The 24,555-nt window shown below is 38.0% G+C and overlaps 1 protein-coding gene across 1 annotated transcript in view; it reads right to left on the bottom strand.

The window, feature by feature from the left end:
* rab6ba (RAB6B, member RAS oncogene family a) overlaps nucleotides 1–24,555 on the bottom strand; it is a 95,039-nt gene that overhangs the window by 10,982 nt on the left and 59,502 nt on the right. Inside the window, exons 3-7 of the mRNA XM_053499628.1 lie at nucleotides 20,670–20,723; nucleotides 19,665–19,770; nucleotides 15,700–15,811; nucleotides 5,656–5,749; nucleotides 918–984 (exon numbers count right to left, since the gene is read on the bottom strand). Coding sequence (XP_053355603.1) covers nucleotides 918–984; nucleotides 5,656–5,749; nucleotides 15,700–15,811; nucleotides 19,665–19,770; nucleotides 20,670–20,723 — 433 coding nt within the window. The remainder of the gene's footprint in view (nucleotides 1–917; nucleotides 985–5,655; nucleotides 5,750–15,699; nucleotides 15,812–19,664; nucleotides 19,771–20,669; nucleotides 20,724–24,555) is intronic.

The raw sequence follows: 24,555 nt of genomic DNA on the forward strand, positions 1-24,555 counted from the left end.
ATTGAAATATATATTTATCATTAATTAATTTTTTTTTTTCATAGTGACCCCTTATCAGGTGAGGGTAGGCCACAGCAAAAATGGTAAGCTTTCCAGGCATCCTGATCTCAATTTGCCCTTTCACTATCCACTTTGCACTGAATGGGCATAAAGTTAAAGGTCTTGTCCAAGGGCCCAACAGGGTGCAACCTCCTGGTGCTTGAATCCCGTCCACCTAATTAGCAACTCTGCGTCTTAAACACCTAAGTCACTACTGCCCCTTTATTTTTGTTGTATGTATTATTTCTGGGGTCTAAAATCAGACTCTGGAATATGAAATATTACTAATTTGCATTAAACATTGTTGTAGTTTGTTTTTCACACAAATATTGATATTCACTTGGTTTAGATGTTTTTGCCTTTCTCTGAACATATTTAAATTTCAAGTTCATTAGTCCTTAATGATATCTTCAATTGTGAACCCATTATTACATAAAGGTACTGACAAGAACCCTGGCTATAGATTGTGCTGGGATTATAAGTAGGGTGTTGCTTGAATCACTGTGTTAAATAACATCCCTAGTTTCACTGAGGTTACAAAAATCCTAAGTAAAAAAATACAGTCAAACTGTCAGGGGCTGAAAGAAAAACCTTGAACACCAAGCTGTTTTCTTTAGACTGTACTGTTCATGTGTGTGTGAAGTCAGCTTGAGTGCATCTGAACTGAAATTTTCAACAAAGACTTCAGTCAATAGAATACAATCAGCTTTGGATGTTGCTAGTTCTTTAATATTGGTTTGGTGTATTAGAGCCCTAAAAGACCCTAAACTGTATTTAGGAACGTGACATAAAAATCCAGAGATGTTTTGACACATCTGAGAATTCTAAGGTTTCAACAATTTTGTGGCTAGTACCAAAAGTGCTGATTGAAAGGATACTGCCCTCTTTGCTCGTTTCCTGCATGCTTTCCATTCCAGGTAGGGCAGCGGCCACACGTCGGAACAGCTGAGACAGAAAAAAAAGAGAAACAGACACACATTATTGCACAGTGTTATTAAAGCCCTAGATTTCATGAGTGTATTCACACGCACATGCACACACACATACACCCATACAGACGCAACAACAAAGACACTTAATTAAAAGGTTTCACTGTTTCACCGTAGGTATAACTTGTTCACACAGCCCACACTTAACCCAGAGCGCCTATTCATACATGGATCATGTTATCTTAATTACCTTTCTTATTATTATTTAAACTTTTTTTATGTTGTCTGCCTACTTTGCTTACTGTTCTTGCAGTAATTAATGGTCTCTGTTGAGACTCCTGCATAAACAATCATTAAACACATAAATCTATCTCTAAATTGCATTCAAATGTAATATCCAGTCCTGAAGGAAGGTCTGCTTCCACAAAATCATAAATAAAAACAAATTCCCATGCAGACCAGTTGCGCAGACTGCATCCGGTCCGGTTACAAAGCCGTTTCGAGTGTCCATGGGTCAGTCTAGAAGCTAACATTAAAAAGCACTTTTAAGAGCCTTTGGACAATCTGTAGCTCTTGGAGATCTGCAGTGCAGTTGGAGAGAAACAACTATCAGACACAATGTCTGGAACAGCACTATAAGGTATTGCCACATCTACATTGACTTATTCGACTTATAAACACTCCAGTATTACTTAGTCTAAATAATAAGACACTGTGAGGTATGAAACAGTAGAGTAGAATTCCCTTCACCATGTATTTAGATTAACAGGCTGTAAAACTGGCACACTGTATTTCCACATCTCTCCTACACCCAGTCCTATGGAACGCAGCACTTAGTCTGTGCACTCACATTCCCTGCCATCCATCACATCCCATTGGACCAGGGACCGTGTACCATTAGGCAACACGAGGCAGAGAAAAGGCAATGTTTGGTTAGCTCCCTGCAGGCAATTGCTTTTGAAGGGGAAAAAACAAAGGGAGCCATAAAGCACTTTTAAATGTGGCTGGAACAAAGGCAAAAGAACATGAGCCAATCCAATTAGAACAATCTCTCTCTCTTCTCTCTCTCTCTCATAGACACACACACACACCTGATAGTGACTTTTATTAACCCTAAAAAGACATTAATTATATGTCAGCCTCATTTGCACCTTGAGCCATGCATCATTTCTTCATATTTTGCCTCCAAAGAGTCAGACTTTATTGTATTTTTAATGTAGTCTTGAAGAAAGTTCTCCAGGCTTTCTAAAGGACTTTTTTTGCCTCTCATTATTGGCAAGATTTTGGCTTTCATTTCTCAGTTCTTTTTCTGTACCTGAGCAGTTTTAGAGGAATGTGTTTTGTTTGTTAAGCCATGCAGTGACCTATCATTCAAGCATAAAAACATCTAACTTATGGCATGAATCAGTGATACTGTATTGTATAAATAAAACAGTTATATTATTTCTTTATTCTTCATGGATTTATGTGAACATTCATTCATTAAATCATTAATTCATTCGCCATACTGTGCTTATCCTGTATAGGGTCACAGGGACCTAAACCTAAACCCACAGAGCCTATAATCAACCTATAATGCATGTCTTTGGACTGTGGAGGAAAACCCATGGTACCCATAGGGAACCCGGAATGCATGGAGAAATCATCACACACACAGGACTGGGGGCAAGCTTCGAACTTCCATAAACTGAGTAAATTTGTTATAAAAAATATACAGATGCAACGAACATAATAATTACACGAGCAGGATTAAAAACAGTCACGGGTAAATCTCTGGTTGGAACCAATTACGAACCAAAGTGATGTTGCTGAGTCTGAGATTATCCTTAATGAAAAAAAAAAAAAAAAAAATTCTAAACATAATTTTACATCTCAGTGCAGCTCAGTAGTGTTTACACAAAGCCCCCACAATTTATTCAGTGAACAGTGTATCATACTGCTCTGCTTGAATTGATATTATAGCCATCATTTTTCAATTGCCTCAGCACAGTAATCCATTTATCTGATTTTGCTGGTGTTAAGGATAAGCAAGACAAATAAACAAATTTATCTATCGATTGCAGTCTTATCCTACTAATGAAACCAAGGCTGCAGGGCTCGCAAACTCAAAACCGTGTATTTATTTCCTTATTTATTACAGTCAGCCAGAAACAAAGACAAGCTGTGCACTTGATGGATCGGTTCGTGTGAGCAATATTACTCGCATACATAAAGCTTTTAATGACTTTTTTGACAGCGCTGAGTGGCTCGATCTATAATGAGAGATATCAGAGCAATTGGTGTCAGGAATTTGTGCGTCTGCATCGTCACACTGCATCGTCTCTCTCTAAAAAAAAAAACAACAATTAAAGCAACGATAAAGAGCTAATGAGCTGAAGGAATGAGAGCAGTGTATATATGCTTAATCAGATCAACAGACTCTTGATTTATTACTGTGCAGTGTTTCTGCTCTGATTTGCCTCATCTATTTAAACAATTTTCTTTGCATTTACAATCATAACATGTATGTAGAGATCAATATAATGACAGAAGTAAATAACTGGATGTGTTTTTTATTTATTTTAGATTTATGAAGCTGAACAACATAAGATAATTTATGCATTAAACAGCAGTCAAAACTGTGCAGAAGTCATGAGCCACGCCTCATTTCTCTATATTTTGCTTCTAAACAGTCAGACTTTTTTTCAAATCCAGTCCTTGTACCTGACCAATTTCAGAAAAATGAATCATTTAAGCACTAAAAAACATCTAACGTAAGGCGTGACCCAGTGAGAAACAGGTTCAGATGATGACAGATGATCAGGCCAGTGATTAGTATACTGGTGATGCTGAATGCTGAATGGTTGGAACAGACGAGAGGGGAAATGAGGCTGCTGCTGAGGTTGTTACTTGTTACTTATAATGCAGTCTGTTTCAGTACAATATGTGGTTCTGTTTCTTTAATCGGATCAATATCATTTCACTTATTTAGGCGAAAGACTTTTTCACATACTGTAACTATAAAAATTGCAAGCTCTACACGTTTCTGTGTATAAGGTCATCCAAATCATTAAAAGACTATTGGGTGAATAACATTAACTAAACACGGAATTGTACTTGGCACTTGCTACATTAACCAACATTAATACATTAAAAACCCTTCGTTCTGGAATTTAAAAAAAGTACCCTTCACTCTGGAATAGGGTCGATCTGGACTCATTGGATCACATGACCTTTTTCCATTTCTCCAAAGGCCAACTGTTATCCTTTCTACTAATTTGAAACATTTTTTTATTAGCCTCACATTTTTTTTATCACATTGTGCGTGTATGAAAATGGTTGTTACTGTTGATTTTCAAGTGTTTCAAGGTGATTGACATTTATGATTTTTTCCCCCACTATGTTTCTTCCACAAAGACGCTGGTTTAACACTATCCTTTTAGGTTTTAATAATGGATTGAAGGGTTCTTAACCTAGTTCCAGTCATTTTAAACCTCCTTAGTTGTTTCTTTTCCCTAATGCAGCCCAATAATTTGACACTGCCGATTTTTTATTCATTTATTTTTTTTGTCTGGGCAGTGTATATCTCGATGTTCTTTTGCACGAATCTCACCCACCAGTAGACTTAAATTTATACTTTCAAATCTAGTTAACACCCAAAAGAAAAAAGGAAGAACATTTTATTAAAGAATTTCATTCCAACTGTGCAGGAGCTTCACAGATAATTTTGCAGCTACTGTAGTTTCTGATTTCAAAATGAAACTGATTATCACACAGATATCCGACAACTTCAAATCAAAGCCTGACATTCACTTTATGTAGAAAAAAAGAAATACCCTTAATTAACAAGGATATAGACATCTTTAATCAGACTGAATGTCTGAACTCAATATAGCCTTGGTACGAATAAACAGGGAATTTAAATAAAAAAAAAATTTTGGTAAAATTTAACTTCTGATTTTTATAATACAGGTGTTGCAGAATGTAAAAAAAGAAAGATTTATTTTCCTTTGTAGTTATTTGGTTGTTTTTTTCACTGGCAGTGTCATCAAACTGGTTTCCCAGGCCTCCAGACATAATGCTTCAATTTACTCGAAAACTTTAGAGTAAAAAAAAAAAACGTCTTGTTTGAGCACCATGATATATTTCTTTTTTTTTTTTGTCTGTGCTTTTTCCTTTGAATGAGAGGAACAGCCTGCTGACACTTGACTCAATATCCACTAATTACACAACATAATTATCTTAAAAAGCTGAAGAACAGGAATAACAGCATAAAAGCGGAAGGAAATCATTTATACATGAGCATGCAGGACTCGAGTCGAGTGCATCAGCATTCTTAGAATAAATATCTCATGTAGAAGCAGCCTGTGATGCATATAAAACTGTGGCTTGCACTCGCTTCCCAACCCACTCAGAACAGAGGGAGCCAAACACAACACACACACACACACACACACGTCAGAGGGGAGGGAGTGAAAATGAGGGACAGAGGGACAGGACAGTGAGCGGGGATGGAGAAAAAAGCGAATCCGAGTTGGCGTCAGTTCTGCGTCTCTTCCACCTCTGCGCTTAGTCATCCTGACTCACTGCTTCGACTACACCTCAGACGACAAACCCTGACAAAAGTAGACCGTTCTCACACCCACACACATACGTTCACACGGCTCTCGTCCTGCTGGCTGAGTGTGGGCATTAGGGAGATGCTCACCTGTTTGACGTTGTAGCCTGTCTTAGCACTGGTCTCGATAAACATCACGCTGAGCTCCTTCGCCCGCTGCTCGCCCTCCTCAATCGTGATCTGCCTGTGGAGAGGGAGGCTTAATTCAGTGCTTTGCTTTGTGTAGGATTAGCTTTAAATAGATCATAGTCCATGTGCTCGGTGTAATGTATTAACCAACCTAATGTGAGGACAAACTGGAATATACAGTGATACTGTAGAATGTTTGTTTTGTCCATAAGGACAGGAAAAGAGTAAAGAAGATATTAAGGCTCAAAGGCAATCAGGACACCAATCAACTTCCACAGCGGGACAGTGTCATAATACCATGAATTAATAAATGCAATGGAGGGATTTAGGAATCCTCCAATTACCAATCCTTTTTTTTTTTTTCTTTTTCTTTTTGCAATACAATAACAATATCAGATCTCTGAGTATCACTCGATACATGATACAGATTCAATAACACCCTTTTAGTAACCAAGCCAACTCTCTGTAAGCTCCTGTTGCCAAGTTACAGGAAACATTAGAGGCAAAATGGTGGCATGATTTCTAATAAAGATATGTCCAGGGCATGATCAGTGTCATCATCTAATCTCATGAGACCCGATGTGATTGATATGAATGTACAAATAGTCAAAAATGGTGGAACAGCACAGATTCAGACACGGCATGATCGATCTCTTTCTTCAACCACATTTAGAGGTGACTGATTTTAATTAGGCAATGCTCAATCTGGACAAGGCCATCTCATTAATCAATCCACATCTGTATGACACATTAAGATCTGTCTGAGAGCAGGGAGCTTTTCCACAAAGAAACAGAACAGAATTGGGAAAGAGAAGGAAGTCTAGAGACAGATGGAGAAACAGGAACAAGAAAAGAGAGTAGCGAACGTCTGAAGCTCTGAGAGGACAGACATGACGTAACCAGCAATTGCCTTTGTTTTCATCCACACAGAGAAACACTTACCTGAGTTCAGTCAGCTCCACTTCCTCCCCAAAGCGAACACACACTGCATGGAGCTGCAGCATTCTAAATATAGCAACTCCACATATCTCAGTTAGAACTGTGCTCAGAGCTCAGACAACATCTCTGCCTTGTGAGAAACCGGCAAAAAGGATGCTGAGTCCTGTGTTTCGGACTAGATCTGCAAGGCCAAGGTTGATTTAATGTAGGGCGAGATTTACTGTGTAGATACAAGTTTAGCCTGAGAAGAGCTGCACGCCTAAATCATTGCACACTTTATTGACACTGATGTTGTTGTTGCCTGGAAAAACTAAACTGTGTTGAACAGCTACAGTATAACTAAATGAATCCATCTTAGAGCAGGACGTACTGTCTCATAAGCCGATTTGCTATCATGGAACTCGAGCAGGGAGTGTGGCCTTGTTTCTGAAATCAGAATTCTGGAGCACAATGGATTTGGAGGATAAACTAGTTCCAATTTAGCTTAGTTTATTTATGAAACGCTAATTTAGCATAGTGCTAAGCTGTTAGCTATAAGATTCCCTTACTCATTATCTCTATCAGCCTACAAAACCAATAACCATGTCGGCGTGGATTGACTGTATTTGGAGCGCAATGTGGTCTAGATTATATTTTTGGTAAAGCTTTTTATTACACCACATTACACTATAGACTACAATATATCGCTGTTGTCTTTAATAATCATACAGCTTAATCTCTGGAATATTAGCATTTGTAATACAGTATGTAAGGTATATAAAAAACAACAACAGGGTGTTGTGTTGAAAAAAAATAATTCAAGAAGTTTCTTATTTACTATTAACACTTTAAATTCTTCCCAGAACAGCATGTCCCAAAGTATTTATTTATGTCCAACAACTATATTTTGTTTAATAATAATAAATGACATCATATTTCCAAATCAGTTTATAGTTAAATTGAATGTCCAAAGTTCTTATAACTGCAGTGATTTTACAGAGAAACCAAAAAGTGCTGATACTGGATATCCCTTCATTAATGTTTAAAATATCGAATTACAAAAAGCTGTGCAATGTCAACCATTTTAAATAAACCCAAATATTGATCAGCCTTAACGTTAACATTCTTGCTAGGTGAATTGAATAATGTTGATTTTCAATTATTTATCAGTAAACTGGTGACAGGATCATGAGCACCCAAGGTTCACCCATGCCAGTCCAATCCTACAGAAAAGCCAGTGCAGCATAAATCATCAAAAAGTCAATGCTGTCCACAAAAAGTAAGGGATCAGAACAACTAGTACACCACATCCCACTATGCACCGGCCCAGCTGGCCCATGGCTGCTAACCCAGCCTTTAAACTTGGGATGTACCAAACAAATAAGTCTGATCACACCCTTCAACCCACAGCACGCAAAGTATCAACTGCCAATGCTCTGGTGCCAGACACCACAGCCTACCCCAGAAAGTCTGCAGAACCAAGTCTAGAGCACGCCCAATGGACCAAGGGGAACCCAAAACCTAGGTGGTCATAATGTTAACAGTAATGTTATGACTGATCAGTATACACACATACACTCAAGGTTTATGTTTTGATCCTCAAAGTCGAGGGCCTGGAGAGGAAGATCAGCAAGTTATTGAACTTGGAGCATGACCTTTTCCAATATCTAATCATAAAAGGATTTCAAAGCAGAAATGTCCAACTTCTAAAAAGTATGTTAATTTGTCCACTCAATACTTGGTCAGGGCTCCTTTAGCAGGAATTTTTGCTTCCATTTAGCATGACATGGAGACAATCAGCCTGTGGCACTGCTGTGGCATTACTGAAGACAAGGTTGGTTTGATAGCAGCCTTTAGATAGTCTGTATTGTTGATTTCTTTTCTTTCTTTTATCTTCTTCTTAACAATAGCCCATAGATTCTCATGGAGATATAGGTCAGGTGAGTAGGTTGGCCAATCAAGCACTGTAACATTATGGTCAGCAAACCAGTTAGTGACAGGTGCTAAATCCTGTCTAAAGGAAACTCGGATTTATCTCTATAAATCTTGTCAGCAGACTGAAGCATGAAAGATGATTAATATTTCCTTGTAGAAGATCGACTCATTTGACAGCTTTGAGAATTCCACAGAGCTGTGGTTATAAAATGCAGGCCAATGATGCTACAAACCATCATTAACACTGCAGTCCATTCCAGAGCTGACTGTCTAGCAGTGTTTGCAATCTTGGGATAAAGTCTTACTTAGAAGGCAGCTAAAGAATAACTAAAGTTCAAGATTCCCGGAATAACACTGTTTCCTGAAAAAGATTTAATTAAATCATAATAAAATAACATCGCCCTGGGAGAGGATAAGTAATCAACCTTGCTGTAATATACTGAGACAATAAAGTGACCATAGAACAGAGCGCCAAACCTTACATCTGTATGCACCATCATGCACCATCAACACTGATATCTGTCTGTCACAGCAGAGCCAAGAACAAGCCGTCAATCACACTGGCATCAACACATTCAGTCAGTTTACACATGACATAAAAAATGATAAGGTTTAACTTCAACGTAAAAGTCAGCCCACACGCGGTAGTAACAGCTCTGTTAGCTCTCCTGTCGTCTGATAATACGTTTCTCTCATTTAACAGTTATATACCCTGTTTGTCTCTCGTTCGCTAACGAATGATCCCTGGTGAAAGCCTAAGCAAAGCACTGGACAGAATACAAATGAAAAGATGAAGCCATTTTATCAAAGAGATGCGAGCCTTTATCACTTCGCATTGCATAAATATCTGCCCCCCTAAGATATGTCACACCTTGCTTCTATTTATCATGATTTAAAACAACTAAATCTAAATAGCAAAATGAATTACAAATAATATAATAATAAAGTGACTGCACATTTTCCCCCAAATACTGTGGAACTCCTAAATTAGTTCAGGTACAACAACGTCAGAAGTCACATGATTGCGTGAAGCTTGAGCGTTCATGAGTCATGTGACATCAGTCTGTTCCTGGAAGTCCTAGTGATTGTTTAAGAACAGACCTAATCAAGCAGCTTCAAGAAGTTTAAGTAACTATCAAGTTACAGGATACAGGACACAATTCTGAAAATGATCAACTACAGATTGGTAATAAAAACAAACAAACAAACAAACAAACTCAAATTTTGTAAACCCTGCAGTGCATTATTAAATCCAAAATCAAAACATGAATAGAATATGGAACAATAAAAAAAATCAGGAGAACAACATTCCAAGAAGTCAGGAGTTGCAGACTGTAACAACACAGACACGAGGGTACCTCTGCAGCACTTCTGAGCACAAACCCCTGCTGGTAGAAAAGTGTAGTTGCATGTAAATTATTAATAAGGAGCTCCATTCCCACTCGTTTTTAGCATAAAGGACTGCGTAATAACTGACTTGAATGTACTGTACACAACAAGATGCAAACAGGTGACACTGATAACATTTAAAGTAAAATCTTATAAAAGGCAAATCTAAGGGCCATTTACGATGATGTGTTATATAGAGGAAGAAAGTGTTTTGAAGAAGCGGTCCAAAGTCCTGGTGACTGGGTCAGCAATTGAATTAGTTTGCCCACTGCCAATTTAGTTCTTTGTTCTAGATTTTTTTAGCCACAGGCACATTTCAACGAGATACTGAATACAAGTCTGGCCAGCTATGAACTTGTTGCTGGCATAGTTTACATGCATTTACATGCCTAACATTATACTGTACATGTAAAATCATATTTTTTTCCTAAATGTAATAGATTATAAACACAGTGATAAAAAAGGAAAATATAAATACAACATAAAATGAGAAAAGAAATTATTTAATAAACAAACAGCTCTCCCCTATTCACCGCCACAAAAGCTTCACTGCTGGTTAATTTTATCTTCTAGACCCTTTGACATGCTGTAAAGATTCTTCCCGAGGTGCTGCATGTCTCCAGACTGTTGTGTCATCATCCTGGCCCTCACATTTCCTGTCCCTGATTTATATTCAGGTGTACTGTACTATGCTTAATTAACTATACCATGCATTTAATGCCATGCCTTTGTGTTCAGCTTTTCTCATACTATTTTGCTATTCATAATTTTTTTTGTTATTTTTAGATTAGTCTTGTTTTGTTTTTCCAAGTTTTTTTTTTTTATCATTTAAGGTGATTACTTCTATGTTTACACCATGCCTCACTGTCATTACGTGAGCTTTTGAAGGGAAATCTTTTAATCATATAAGGAAAGATTTACTTTAGGACAGTATCTTGATGCAAATGAGTATAGCCATACACAAGCAGAGCAATTTGAATCGAGCATGATTTATCCATTTTCACTGTATGAACAATGGAACGTACTGTATGCATGTTTCTGTGATGAATACTGATTTCCTGGCAGTTCAGATTTGTTCTATACATGCTTTGATAAATAAGACCCATGGCCATCATTCTACAGAGTTTACGCAATCCAAAATTCCCATTTCTCTAAAATATGATTTTTAAAAACCTTAGGATGTCTATTAGTGCCATGACATTTTACCCAACAATAAAATGAATATTCAGTGTCTGAAAGGACAATGGAGAGTGCATGAGTGAAAAAGACTGCTGATGAGATAAAATGTCTGCCTGAACCTCCTGCGCGCTTGGAGAAGAAAAGCGTCAACATGCCATGTAGAGTTCATCAATATTTTATAGCACATCGGCTCAAACTGCAGCTCAGACATGCTGCATGAGCCAGTCGGGCCCACAGGGTGATCGAGTTCACATTTCCTTTTCTGACCTTGTCTTTTTGGCAGGGTTCCATTATTCAGACTTTAAAAGCATCAATGAACTGCAATGCATCATACTATAGCGGTGCAGTGCTTATGTAGAGAAATTAAATTGTACAATGACAAAATGTATTCCTATCAGAGTGACAGGTTAGTGTTAAGTTACTGCTGCGTCTCTCTTTCTCTCTCTCGCTCTCTTTCTCTTTATAACTCTATCTCTCCATCTCCCTCTGTATCTCTTTCTATTTTTTTCTTTTTGGCTCAAGGCCTTTAATGGAAGGTAATCTCAGCTTATATCATGCTGGGAATCTGGAACCGACTGAAACCATCTGTTTTTTTTCCCGAAAGAATATATTTTCTCCACCGAAAGAGAAAAAAAAAACATATATGATGGGAACAAGTATGACCAAATGCAATAATCTAAACCAAATCTAAATAAACTGAAATAATATTTGATTCTTTACATTATGAATCTTGGATCCTAGTACTACCATGTTTAAGAAGGGAACAGCTAGCTAAGTATTTCAGGCAGTAAAACATTAAATCCATCGAGACATGGGAAGGTATCAGTGTGACGGTGATTGCTTTAGGCACACCGGCAGAAAACAAGCTAGCGCCTGTCACAAGTGTGAGAATAAAAAACACTGATATTTCACTCAACGTTGCAGTGATAAAAGTCATTCCAGTAACATGTTCATACATCATATCCATGTACATCAATCTGCATATTTACAAATACACACACGCTCACGTTCTATTAAAAAAATATATATATATATTAAAGCTCAGGCAAATAAAAAGAGACGGCAGGCTCTCTTCTCCAGCCTGCAGTGCTGTACTATGTTAGCATTGTGCAAACCAGGTTCATTATCATCGAATTACTCCACAGCAGCCACCTACACCTGTCACATTCCATCACAGTTGTCGTGGAAACCGACCCAGAGCTGCATTCGTGTTCACTCACACTGTAGAAAAGCCTGCAGTTCTCCAGCAGTGATTCATTACAAAATGACCACACTCAATTTGGCTAAGAAGTAAGGGCAGACAAACTGCCTTGACGTCATGCTTATTCATTCATTCATGCCATCTTGTCCTCGAGCTCACCTACTTCAGGCTTGCTTTAGGTCAAATCAAGACTACTTCGTAATTTCCTCTGTGTGAATTGAAAATAAATATTCAAGTATATAAATACATCTAAACCAATATGGTAGCTCTAGACACAAGATTAGATGAACGGCAGTAAAAAGTACAAGACAAGAACAGTGTGTACAATATCTCAACTTTCTGAAGTTCACATAACCAGAGCAGCTTTAAGAAAATGAGCGAAGTGAGTAGAGGCGGCACTGAGTTAATGATTGGCAGGTCATCAGTTTCAGCCCTAGCTTCCCTTTAAGGGCCAACTTGGTGGTGGTAGGGTTTGAACCTGGGAACTTCTGGACCATAGCCCAATGCCTTAACCATTGAGCGCCCCCTGTCCTATAAATTTGGATGAATTTACCAAGGCATATGAAGGGTGCATAAATAATATCAGTTAGCTATCTGGCAAAGGAATGTATTGCTTTGGTTTCATTGGTTTCTTGAAGTTTCACTGTATTTACCACTGTAGTTCTGATAAAAAGTGGTGGCTAACATAGTGTAAAGATGTATTAAATGCTTATCATTTATTTAATTCCATTATTACAGACAGAGAATAGCAAGAATATGAGTTGCTCATGATGATACTATGTGGAGCTATGGTCCTAATGCTCGGCTGATAAATGCTTCTATTTTTGTGACCTCGACAAAACGTGGTTGTGGAAGATTTTGCCTATGAACTGCAGTATTCTCAGCTCATATCACTAGGAAAAGCATATCGCTTTAGACTGGCTAGCAGTCTTCTTGGTTTATTAGGGTTTCTGAAATGTTCTGAAAGGATAATCTATCATCTGTGCATGATAAATTATCTGCCAAGTAAACATATTTCTTCCAGCAGTAAGATAACATCTAGGCCAATGTACAATACTGTGCAAAAGTCATGAGCCCTCTTCCTTTTTCCATACTTTGGTTCCAAATAATTGAGATTTTCTTGTATTTTTAATGTAGTCTTGAGGAATAGTTCCCCAGGAATAGTTCCATCAAGTTTTTACTCCCTAGTCTCTGTACCTGACCAGTTTCAGAGGAATTAATCATTCAAGCATAAAAAACATAAGGGCATGAACAAGTGAGAAACAGGTGCAGATGCTGACAGATGATCAGGATGGTGATTAGTACTGTATATACTGGTGATGCTGAATGATGAGTGGTTGGGACAGATGAGAGGGCAAATGAGGTTTATTTTTATTTTCTAAAAAAATGACATATACAGTACTGACTCTCTCTGGTTTAAAAGAACAGCTTCAAATGTGAGATCTTGTCTTTGAAATCAGTGCCTGATATAATTCGGAGACTGTGCAAACACCTTATGTAGTAATATGGAAGCCAACAATGTGTGCCTCTCGGTAAAATTTTCCAAAGAAAATTTAACAGAGAGGTAACATTTCAACACTAAAAGATGTATGACACAAGATACATGCAAGAAGCTGTCAATTTTTGATCGGAATACGAAACATTGTTAGACTCTTAAGGTGCCACGGATATGGTCAGACATTGTGCAAATGGATGTTATTCAACATAAAAAATAAATTGTAATTTATTCAACGATACAGCAAAATTAATTTTACCAAAGTCATTCCAACTTTTTAAAAAATTGCTGTCCCGACAGTGAACATCATTGCAACATTGCTACTATATTACATTGCAATGCCATTAATTATAATGTATTAGAACGGTCATCCAACAGTAGTGTTCATGCTAGGCAGCTTATAACAATATAAAGGTGCTTTTCTGATTACCACGGTTGTAAAATGTGGCTCTACTATTACTATCTCTATGTATCTGAAATAGAGCTACAATAACCAAGATTGTCCTTATGGAAAAGTCTACTACGTAGTAGAAAACTTACTCACCATTACAACAGACTGAGCACTAGACACTATTTTAATACAAATGGCTGATTTTCACTTAAATAAAAGCTTGTGTACAGTAGATTATATATTAAAAAAAAAGAAAAGAGCCCTCACAAATGTTACTGTAAATTCCTGAGGCATATGTGAGTCCATGCATGTCAGGCTCATTTGCCCCTGATCTTTTCTAATGTTTTAGATAATGGTAATGAATTCAGAACCACTGCTCATTATGTGGTGGGAGTGCTCAGCATGAGAGCGAGTATGCTTAAGCACAAGGTGCAGATGCTTTCTAACAGAAATGAGCGGACAGTTGATTAGTCATGTAGCCATCTCTCCTGGGACAATCTTTTTAGCTCTCTTCACGCAGAATTATTTTCTTTGTTCTCCCATCCCCACTGGAGCTGGACTCAGATTTAAAAGCCACCCAAAAAGCTGTCAATTAGACAGAGATCATATTTCTCCTTATACATTTACCATGTTTTGCATATCGGAGTAAGAAACATATGCAAGACAGGCTGCAGGCGCTCGGAATGCTGCACACAGAGCCTGTTTCATTTATAATTGATTTCAAAAAACCTTTTTATTGGTTTTCAAAGCTCTTACAGGCTTAACTCCTTCATACATCCCAGAATGCCAAGCAGGCAATGCTGCTCCAAATCGAGTTTTAAGATTATTAAGTACTCAGTGGTCATTTTAGGGTTGCGGCTCAATTACAAGTCTTACCCTTATCTCAGGGCTCTCTTTATACTTTACAATGCACTGCTACTTATTTGTAAATATTTGTAAATTGCTTATTACTTAAATATTTGAATTCTACTTTAATTATCCTAATTTGATAATTAAGTTAATTTAAACTCCTTACTTGATTTTTTTTAAGGTGTGTACTATTAATATATTTTATTTAGGTTATGATGAAGGTAAACAGCGCTTCCTCTGAACCACACATGATGCTTGATACATAAACCGCATTTTTTCATACTGATACTCATGCAGTCCGCCCACTATCTTCCCCTCATCTACATCCATCTTATTCAGATGCACCCTGATTGCTTTAAAGGACGCACCAGAATTCGGAACCTGGACGCTCTCTGAATCAATTTGCTTGGTTTCTAATTCTACCATGTCTCCAGCTTACCAACACTTATGCATCTAAATATAGAATAAGAAAAACATATCTGCTTTCTTTACTCTCTGAAAGCATGTTTGATCACTTTAAAGCTAAAGAAACTACGCAGCAGGGGGTTGCATCATTAATCCACTTCTTTAATATGAGGATCCTCACTCTGAGATGATCACACGAGCCTTGATTAAACAGAAGCTTACAGAATGGTGTGCAGGACTTACCTTTTATCAGCCAGGTCTGTTTTATTGCCCACTAGCATAATGATGACATCACTGCCTCGCTCTGTTCTGACATCATCGATCCATTTGGAGGTTTGCTGGAAAGAATTCACATCTGAGAAAGAGACGGCAGGAGGTACAAGATAAATTTTTGGTGGAATCCTAAGCACATATACTGTATAGCTGTAACCACTAAGACACTATAGTTTGACATTTTTTTCCAAAACTGCCTAAAGTTTTTTTTCAGTGCCTATCTATCATGGAAATTCATTAAAAAATATATCACTTTCCCTTAGATTACCATAACACTATACTTTGTATTGCATATAAAACCTAAAGTAAACATCTGTTTACTTAAACACAGTATTAAGTACTGCTACTGTATATCTGTGCTTTATCTTGCATCAAAAGTAAAACTCCAAGTAATTATTTCTCCTTTACTATACATTTTCACTTTACTTTACATTACAACATAAAAACACAAAACACTATGTCCAATCAGGGTGTCTCTGTCCTCTTCACAAGACCTCTAAGGGTGTCCTATGGTGTTTGGCACCAGAATGTTAGCGGTGATCCTTTGGGCGCTGTGGGTTGACGGCTGGGGCCTCCATGCAGGCCTTTTGTTCAGCAACTTGCCTGACATTGTCTTTACTGTGGGATTGAACCACACACCTTTGGTCCCCACAAGCATAGATGAGCTTTGATTGCGTTAAATGCTGTCACCAGCATTATAATAATCAATGTTATTCAATTCCCTTTACATTAATACAAAACGCAGCAGTGCATTCACACTGTCTCTCGTATACACACAAAGGCTATGTATACACATAAAGAAGGTTATGCTGTGCCAAACCACTCGATTGCTGATAAGATTCACTTAATACACATGGGTTGCACTGTCTGGATGACATCAATGACATTAAAGGATTCTAAATACAAAATACCAACGAAAAACCTTTCAGGATTTTTCTGCTTCCGATGTTTATCTTAACTTCTTTGCAAACCACCCATCATTACTTAACATATAGAAATAGGCAAAAGTAGGCTACAGATACTCTTTCAAATTCTAACACACTTCCATCATGGTGTCCAAGAAAACACTGATGGTTCAAAAAAAGATTAGATTAGCTTGTGGTTCTGTAGCATCAAGATCAAATCCTGGATCCCATCTAAGAGTGACATTAATGGCCTTGCTGCTGCTTCAAGGTCGAACTGACTCTGTGTCTCTCAGTGCAGCGGTTATAAAATCATAATTTGCTATTCATTTCCCCAGGGTGGCTGTACCACGTCCCCCCCATGTTCTTCTGTGCATATACTGTGTTGTGGGATTTAAAGTCAATAAACCCGTCATCTGTTTATGGGAATGAATAAAATGGAGCAGTGGGTCTCTGGGGGCTGAAAGTCATCAGTTACGCAGGTTAGGTTTAAACACGGAAACAGGAGTCATAATATTCTAGTTGGAATTATGAGAATCTGCCCTGTGTGCACAAGTGTCTGGTACTGGGTTTGAGTTAGTCACACACCAGTACGCTAATTCATCTTTAATTTATCTCCAGATCCCTACTGTTAAAAGTGTTAAACAAATAAACTTGAATTGAGTTGAACTGAATCAGTAGCTCTGGGCACTTTTGATTTTGGCTGAAACATAAAAAAAGACCAAATATTGAATAAGATTACAACAAAATGTCAGATATTTTTACAATATCAGAACACTTTACAAATGATGCACTTTTTCCTGGCCTGTGATGGTCAGCATGTCGACATGATCAAACAACTTGAGGACTGAACAGTCAAAATGGTCATCCTTATATGGCTTTTATACTCTAGATGATGACCTAAAGTGGGGGCACGGTGGTGTAGTGGTTAGCACTGTCGCCCTGCACCTTCAGGTTCCTGGTTCGAATCCCACCTCAGGTCTGTGTTCGTGGTTCCTGAACAGTATTTTTATCCATTCATCATCTATACAGCTTATCCAATGTAGGCTTACAGAGGGCCTGGGGCACAAATTAGGGTAAAAACGTGGATGGGGTGCCAAGCCATCACAGGGCAAAAGCACACACATACACTCACCAGCCAGTTCATTAGATACATCTGTTTAACTCCTTGTTAACACAAATATCTAATCAGTCAATCATATAGCAGCAAGTCGATGCATTTAGGCATGTAGACATGGTCAAGATGATCTGATAAAAATGAACCCAAGTATCAGAATAGGGGAGAAAGGTCATTTAAGTGACTTGGTGAACGTGCTGGTCTGGTCTAAGTATTTCTGAAACTATTAATTTACTAGGATTTTCCATGGGTTTACAGAGAATAATCTGAAAAAGGGGAAATATCTAGTAGGCGGCAGTTCTCTAGGCAAAAATGCCTTGTTGATCTCAGAGGTCAGATGAGATGGTTCGAGCTGATAAAAAGGCGACAATAACTCAAACAACATCTCGTTTCAACCAGGGTATGCCGAAGAGCATCTGAAGCTTGAAGCTGATGGGCTACAACAGCAGAAAATCGACCGGGTGCAACTCCTGTTAGCTAAGAACTGGAAACCGAGGTTATAACTCATATGGCTCTCCAAAATTGGACAAAATTGGAAAAACATTGCCTTTGTCTTGATTTCTGCTGTTACATAAGGATGGTAGTTTCAGAATTTGGCGTGAACAGCATAAAAGTATGGATCCATCTTTCTATCAACAGTTCAGGCTGGTGATGGTGGTGTGGGGGTGTGGGGGAGATTTTCATGGAACAATTTGGTCCCTGTAGTACTTGAGTATATGTCATAAAGCTAAAATCATGACAAACTAGTTCCTTGAACATGATAATGTTCTCAAATGACCGTCACCGTCAACAGATCTCAATCCAATAGAGTACCTTTGGGATGTGGTGGAAAGGGATATTCACAATTATGGATGAGGAGACGACAAATTTGCAGCAACGGGGTGATGCTCTCAAATCAATAAGGACCAAGATCTCTAAGGAATATTTCCAGAACCTTGTTGAATGCCATGAAGAATTAAGGCAGTTCTGAACACAAAAAACTCACACACGTAATCGTACACTACAGGCAATTTGGAAGCACCTATCAGGTTATATTTTATGTCTGTCGACTGTAGAAGGAAAGTTGAAGGAAATTCACCAAGCATTGTAGGAGAGATTCAAGCTTCCGATACTGCTAAACACTAAGCCACAATACTTGTTCCTTTAAAATATTCATAGCAATATTGATACTACAGAAAAATGTAATGCACACACTAACACACGTTTTGTTGCTCTGTAAGCTCTGGTCACAGGTCACAGAATCTGGATAAAGATTTTAGTGAGTTTTTGTAATATTGCATTGCTTGAGTTGTTCGCCCACATAATACGTCACTATAAAGTTTTATTCGCTCTTTAATTAGGCCTTCCTTTTGTTTCAAGATTGTACGCACATTTAACAAATTATTTATAAACACTAGAATCATGTCATGTCTGAAGGTACACTACCGTTCAAAAGTTTTACAACACTTGCCTAGGTAATTACGTAACAACAAGAAAAACAACAGTTAGTTGTTATTTTAAGACACAGAGGTCAGCCTTTCTGTAATAGTTCTTGCAAGAACAGTATTGTCAAGTGCATTTGCAAAATCCGTCAAGCACCATAATGAAACTGGCTCTCATGAAGACCATCCCAAGAGGGCGAGACCCAAACCTACCTCTGCCGCAGACGAGAAGTTCATTTAGAGTTATCAGCCTGAAAAATGACCAATTAACAGCACCTCAGATTAGAGGCGTTATGAAGTCTTTACAGAGCATAACTAGCAGAAACATCTCAATATCAACTGTTTAAAGGAGATTAATGCATTTTTTGGACGCCTTTAGCATTTCTTTACAATGTAGAAAGAAATAAAAATCAGGAACCATCATGGAGTTAGAATGTGTTCTAAAACTTTTGAACGGTAGTGTATGCAGCATATGTGTGCACATAAAACCCTCACTTGTGATATCGTACACCACCACAGCCACAGTGGAGTCCCGTATGTAGCTGGGAATGAGGCTCCTGAACCGCTCCTGTCCTGCTGTGTCCCACAACTGCAACCGCACCTACAGGGGACGACACAGAGTCTGAGATGACTCAACTCCACACTCAAGACACACAAGTCACAGAATGGTTTGGAAATTTCAGTTCTAGGTCCATGTTTTAAGTCTTCACTTTTTGTTATTTTCTGTTAAGCACCACATGATGGACTGATGTTGCTGTTATGGCACTGCATATAGTAAAGCTCGAAATCTTTACACATTGAACATAGGTTTAACAGCAACCTATCTAAATCTTATTCTGTATCTTTTATACACTTTTAAAATAAGTGCCACTGCTAACTTAATCATCTGCAGTCGTTCCTGACAGATCATTAAAAATCAGCATATGACTTGTAGCCAACTCATGGAGGAGACGCATCTGTCTGTGGGAACTGAACGCACAATCGTCCTGACCTCACTCCAGTCCTGACCTCACTCCAGGCCATTTTCACATGTTTGGCCCATTAAAAAGGTTCTTGGGAGACCAGGGTTTCAGATGTAAGGCGGGAAGTCTGATTATGGCCATCCATCACTAGTAAAACGCTGCGATAATTGTATCAGTGTAGCAGGGGATTACATAGAGAAATAAACATAGTTTCACATCTCATAACTGTGTACTTTTTATACTTCACAATCGAACGTCCCGGTTTGACTTGAACGCCCCTTTACATATTAAAGAATGGTATCCATTTATACCTACATTTAATGTTGTGGAATGTCTGCGTAAAAGGTTTGTTCACATGCATTATAGCAGACATAAACATTCAGTCATGCCCTCAGCTCAAAAATGTTTCTACAAACCGCTGGAACAGATAATTAATCAACATGTTTTGGCCAATCAGAGTCATCAGCAGCACTTTGGTATAAATCCCTGTATGATAGATATGAGAACCTCAGAAGCCTGCAGAATGTAAGAGTCTTACCGTCCTGTCCTCCAGGTACATAGTTTTTGACAGGAAGTCTATTCCAATCGTCGCCTAGAAGAAGACAACAAGGAACAAGGAAAAATACTTGAGAACAAGATTAAACACATCACTCAAGCTGATTAAGGATTGTGGAAAACATATAAAGTCAGATGTTGAGATGAGTTTTATTTTTTTCCTGTGGATGACACACATTAGGAAGCCGTTAATAATGTCTTTAGGGGCTGTAGGAATTTACACTAACTAGCAATAACCGCTCATCTGTCATTCTAATCTGCTTTATATACAGATGTATACAGCCTTGTGTCGTGTTACTTTATTCGCTTGCACTACGTTGACTCCCCATCTACAGTACTTTGATGCATTATATTTATTTTTGCATTAACAACCTTTAAAAACAACCAAACATTATTTTAAGTTTTTTTTACCTGCACCGACTTCAGACCTGTTTATGAGTTGACTAGACACGGTCATATACGATGTGATTCTGATCCTGCGCACCTAATGGATCCAACAGAACATTACCTGATTGACTGCCTTTAATCATATCTTTTATATTATATGTCCAACATTTACAAATTAATGATGTGTCAGAACTAGGCATCTCTGTTAGCTAACTCTGTGACATTTAGGCATTTGGCAGACGCTTTTATCCAGAGCGACTTACATTTTTATCTCATTACACATCTGAGCAGTTGAGGGTTAAGGGCCTTGCTCAAGGGCCCAACAGTGGCAACTTGGTGGTTGTGGGGTTTGAACCTGGGATCTTCCGAACCGTAGTCCAATGCCTTAACCACTGAGCTACCCCAGGCCGCAAATGATGAGAGCCAGCTTCCATTTGTGTTATTCATACTGTACACCGCAGTGGCGCAGTGGTTAGAACTGTGGCCTTGAACCCCCAGGGTTGAGGGTTCGATTTCCATCTCTGGTCTCTGCATGGAGTTTGCATGTTCTCCACATGCTTAGTGGGTTTGCTCCATTTACTCTGCTTTATTCCCACAGTCCTAAGACATGCAAATTTTGTTAAAACACCACAGAAAGATAGGTGATCTTTTCACCACACAGGTTGCCCACGGGCACTCCATGTACTGACTGAATGTTCTGTGTTGAGTGTGGTCCGTTTTAAATCGTTTGTCTTTTTAGATAGTTTTTTTGTTGTTGTTGTTGCGTAACTTTACCGCTCTTATCCAGAGCGACTTACAAAAAGTGCTTTGAAGTTTCCGTCATTAACTACTTAGGTTTGCTAGGTTACTAACTACTGTAGTGTAAGTGCAATCAGTTAAACACAGTTGGGAAGTTTCTTTTTTCTTTTGTCATTTTTTCCATTAACATGAACATTCATTACACATATATAAGGGCTGGATGTTTGAACATTTTTTACCAAACATAATGTAAAATTATGGTATTCTGTCATTTCTAAAGTTTAACATAATTACATTTAATAAACATATTGCATATAAGGTAATGTAATGTTATTTATTGTAATGTAATGTAATGCAGGTTAGGCTGATTGGCGTTCCCAAATTGCCTGGAGTATGTGAATGGTTGTGTGAGTGTGTGTATGTGTGTATGGATTGGCACCCTGTCCAGGGTGTACCCTGCCTCGTGCCCCCATGCCCTAAGCCTCCTGTGATAGGCTCCAGGCCCCCCGCCCCTGAATACAGGATAATGCGGTATAGAAGATGAGTAAGTAATGTAATGTATTGTAATGTAATGGATTATGTTAAATACATTGAATAATTTCAGTAATACACCAATCATAGGTCAAAAGATTGCTAATTATATGCTAATTTGGCTGAATTATAAATGATGAAAGTAATAATAAATAAAGAGTCGTTTGGGAGCCCAATGAGCTGCTGATCTGCCAGTACATGCTATTTTTTATTTTTTGACTACTTGCAGAGACAGACAAGTTGGGAATTGTTTCATTCTTTTTGTTGATAATAATCTGAAAACATTATTTTATGGAAATATCGGAATATGCTCCTGCTCAATTCTCCAATAAATATATGTTATAATAAAGTACCAAAAAATAATAAATTATAGCCCATTTACCCCTTTAGTATTTAACCTTTTTTGTCAGGGTAGTGTAAATCTATCAATTCAAGCTATGGTAGCGTTTCAGATAAGGCAGCATCATTTGGCCAAACTCCGGGTCATATTGCAGAGCTGAGCCGAATGATCTGGCTTGCTGAAGAGAGCTGGACTTCCCATTTCTATTACAGATTAGCTGGAGCATTTTTGATTTAGACTGCTTGCTCTAGTGATAAGAAAAACACTGTAAAAGGTATATTTCTTCTTTTTTTCCAGTTAAAGCTTTAAAAAAAAGCCTATGTGGAATTAGGAATTTTAAAAATGATGAATTCTGGTCTTGATGGCCGAAAGAAACAAGTATATGGAAAAAAAAATGATACCGGATCCTCTTCAAAATAATAAACATATGAATCATAGATCTGGGCACCTTACGCTGTCATATAATCAGTTGAATTAAATTAGTTTGCAAGCGATCAATAAAGTCTGACTTTTAGGAATTTCTTTGTAATGTTGTAACTTAAACATAAAATAAAAGTATAAACACTCTGTAAAACTATCTGTCTCTCAAACTGTTTATTCTCCTTCAGTCTGCATTGTATTAATCATGTCTTTAGAGGACGAACAGCTGGAAGTGCTGAAGAAGAATAAACAGAGTTTGAGAGACAGATAGTTTTGCAGAGTGTTTTCACACATCTGAACACTACATCTCTGCTAGGGTTGTAAGCAGCTTAGTGTGAATATTGAGGTGTGGACATGGTCTGTGCTGATGGACTGCTGTGCCTCGGGTACATATGTTGGAACGGATCGATGAGCCAAGAGAGCTGATCAGCAAAGTAATCCCTGGCAGCAGATAAGCCAGGAGCTTGTCCTCTTCTGTCTGGTGGTGGGGTTGGGCCTGATGCAACACAAAAGAGCTGATAAACAGAACAAGACAAGCCTGAGTGCTGTGCAACAGTTGCCGTTGCTCTGTGCCTATGACTGTGTCGGAACATTATCTTTTATCTTTATCTACTAGAAATAAACCTAAAGTGTTTAAATGAATAAGCTTTAGTTTTTATGAACTCTTAGTTCATGAGTCTCTAATGTAGCAGATTGTATTTTGACCATAATGAGAAAAGAAGTGACAGGGACATGAACATATTTTTATAAATCTCACATTTCCTTTAGCTGTTATAGAGAATAAAACACCAATACTACTGATTAAAAACTTTATTACAGCCAGGCCATAAGGTGGATATATGGATATAAGCTCAGGACTCGGAACAGCTCTAAGAAACCTGAAATTGGTTTTCCATTAGATTTGAGTGTTATTATGGAAACTTTCGCTATTAAATAATTTTATATACTGTATTTCTTTTATACATTCTCTAAGCAGCAACATTGCATTTTTACCACAAATACATAGAAAAAGTAAATATTTTTAAAAAGTCAATACAAAAGTTTAACACTGAATTAGCTGCTTCTTGTTAGGTTCTGTTTTTTTTGTAAAAAGGTACATTATCCCCTCCAACTAGGTACTGTGGAGGCCAATGGTGACCATTGTATTTATTCCTATTTGTGCAACCGTAGTAGGACCACCAATACGTATATTTACACACTATGGGCAATTTGGGAACAACAATTAACCTAATCTGCATGTCTTTGAATTGTGGGAGGAGACCCGATAACCCGGAGGAAACCCACCAAGCACAGAGAGAACATGCGAATTCCATGCACACAGACCCGAGGCGGGAATCGAACTCGATCTTTGGAGGTCCAAGGCGACAGTGCTAACCACTAAGCCACTGTGCCGCCTATCATACCCAAAGTGTATTATATCATTATATTGCCCAGCCCTTTCTCACACCATGGA

This window comes from Clarias gariepinus, chromosome 6 (assembly GCF_024256425.1).
Source record: "Clarias gariepinus isolate MV-2021 ecotype Netherlands chromosome 6, CGAR_prim_01v2, whole genome shotgun sequence".
In the NCBI taxonomy this organism is placed as follows: domain Eukaryota; kingdom Metazoa; phylum Chordata; class Actinopteri; order Siluriformes; family Clariidae; genus Clarias; species Clarias gariepinus.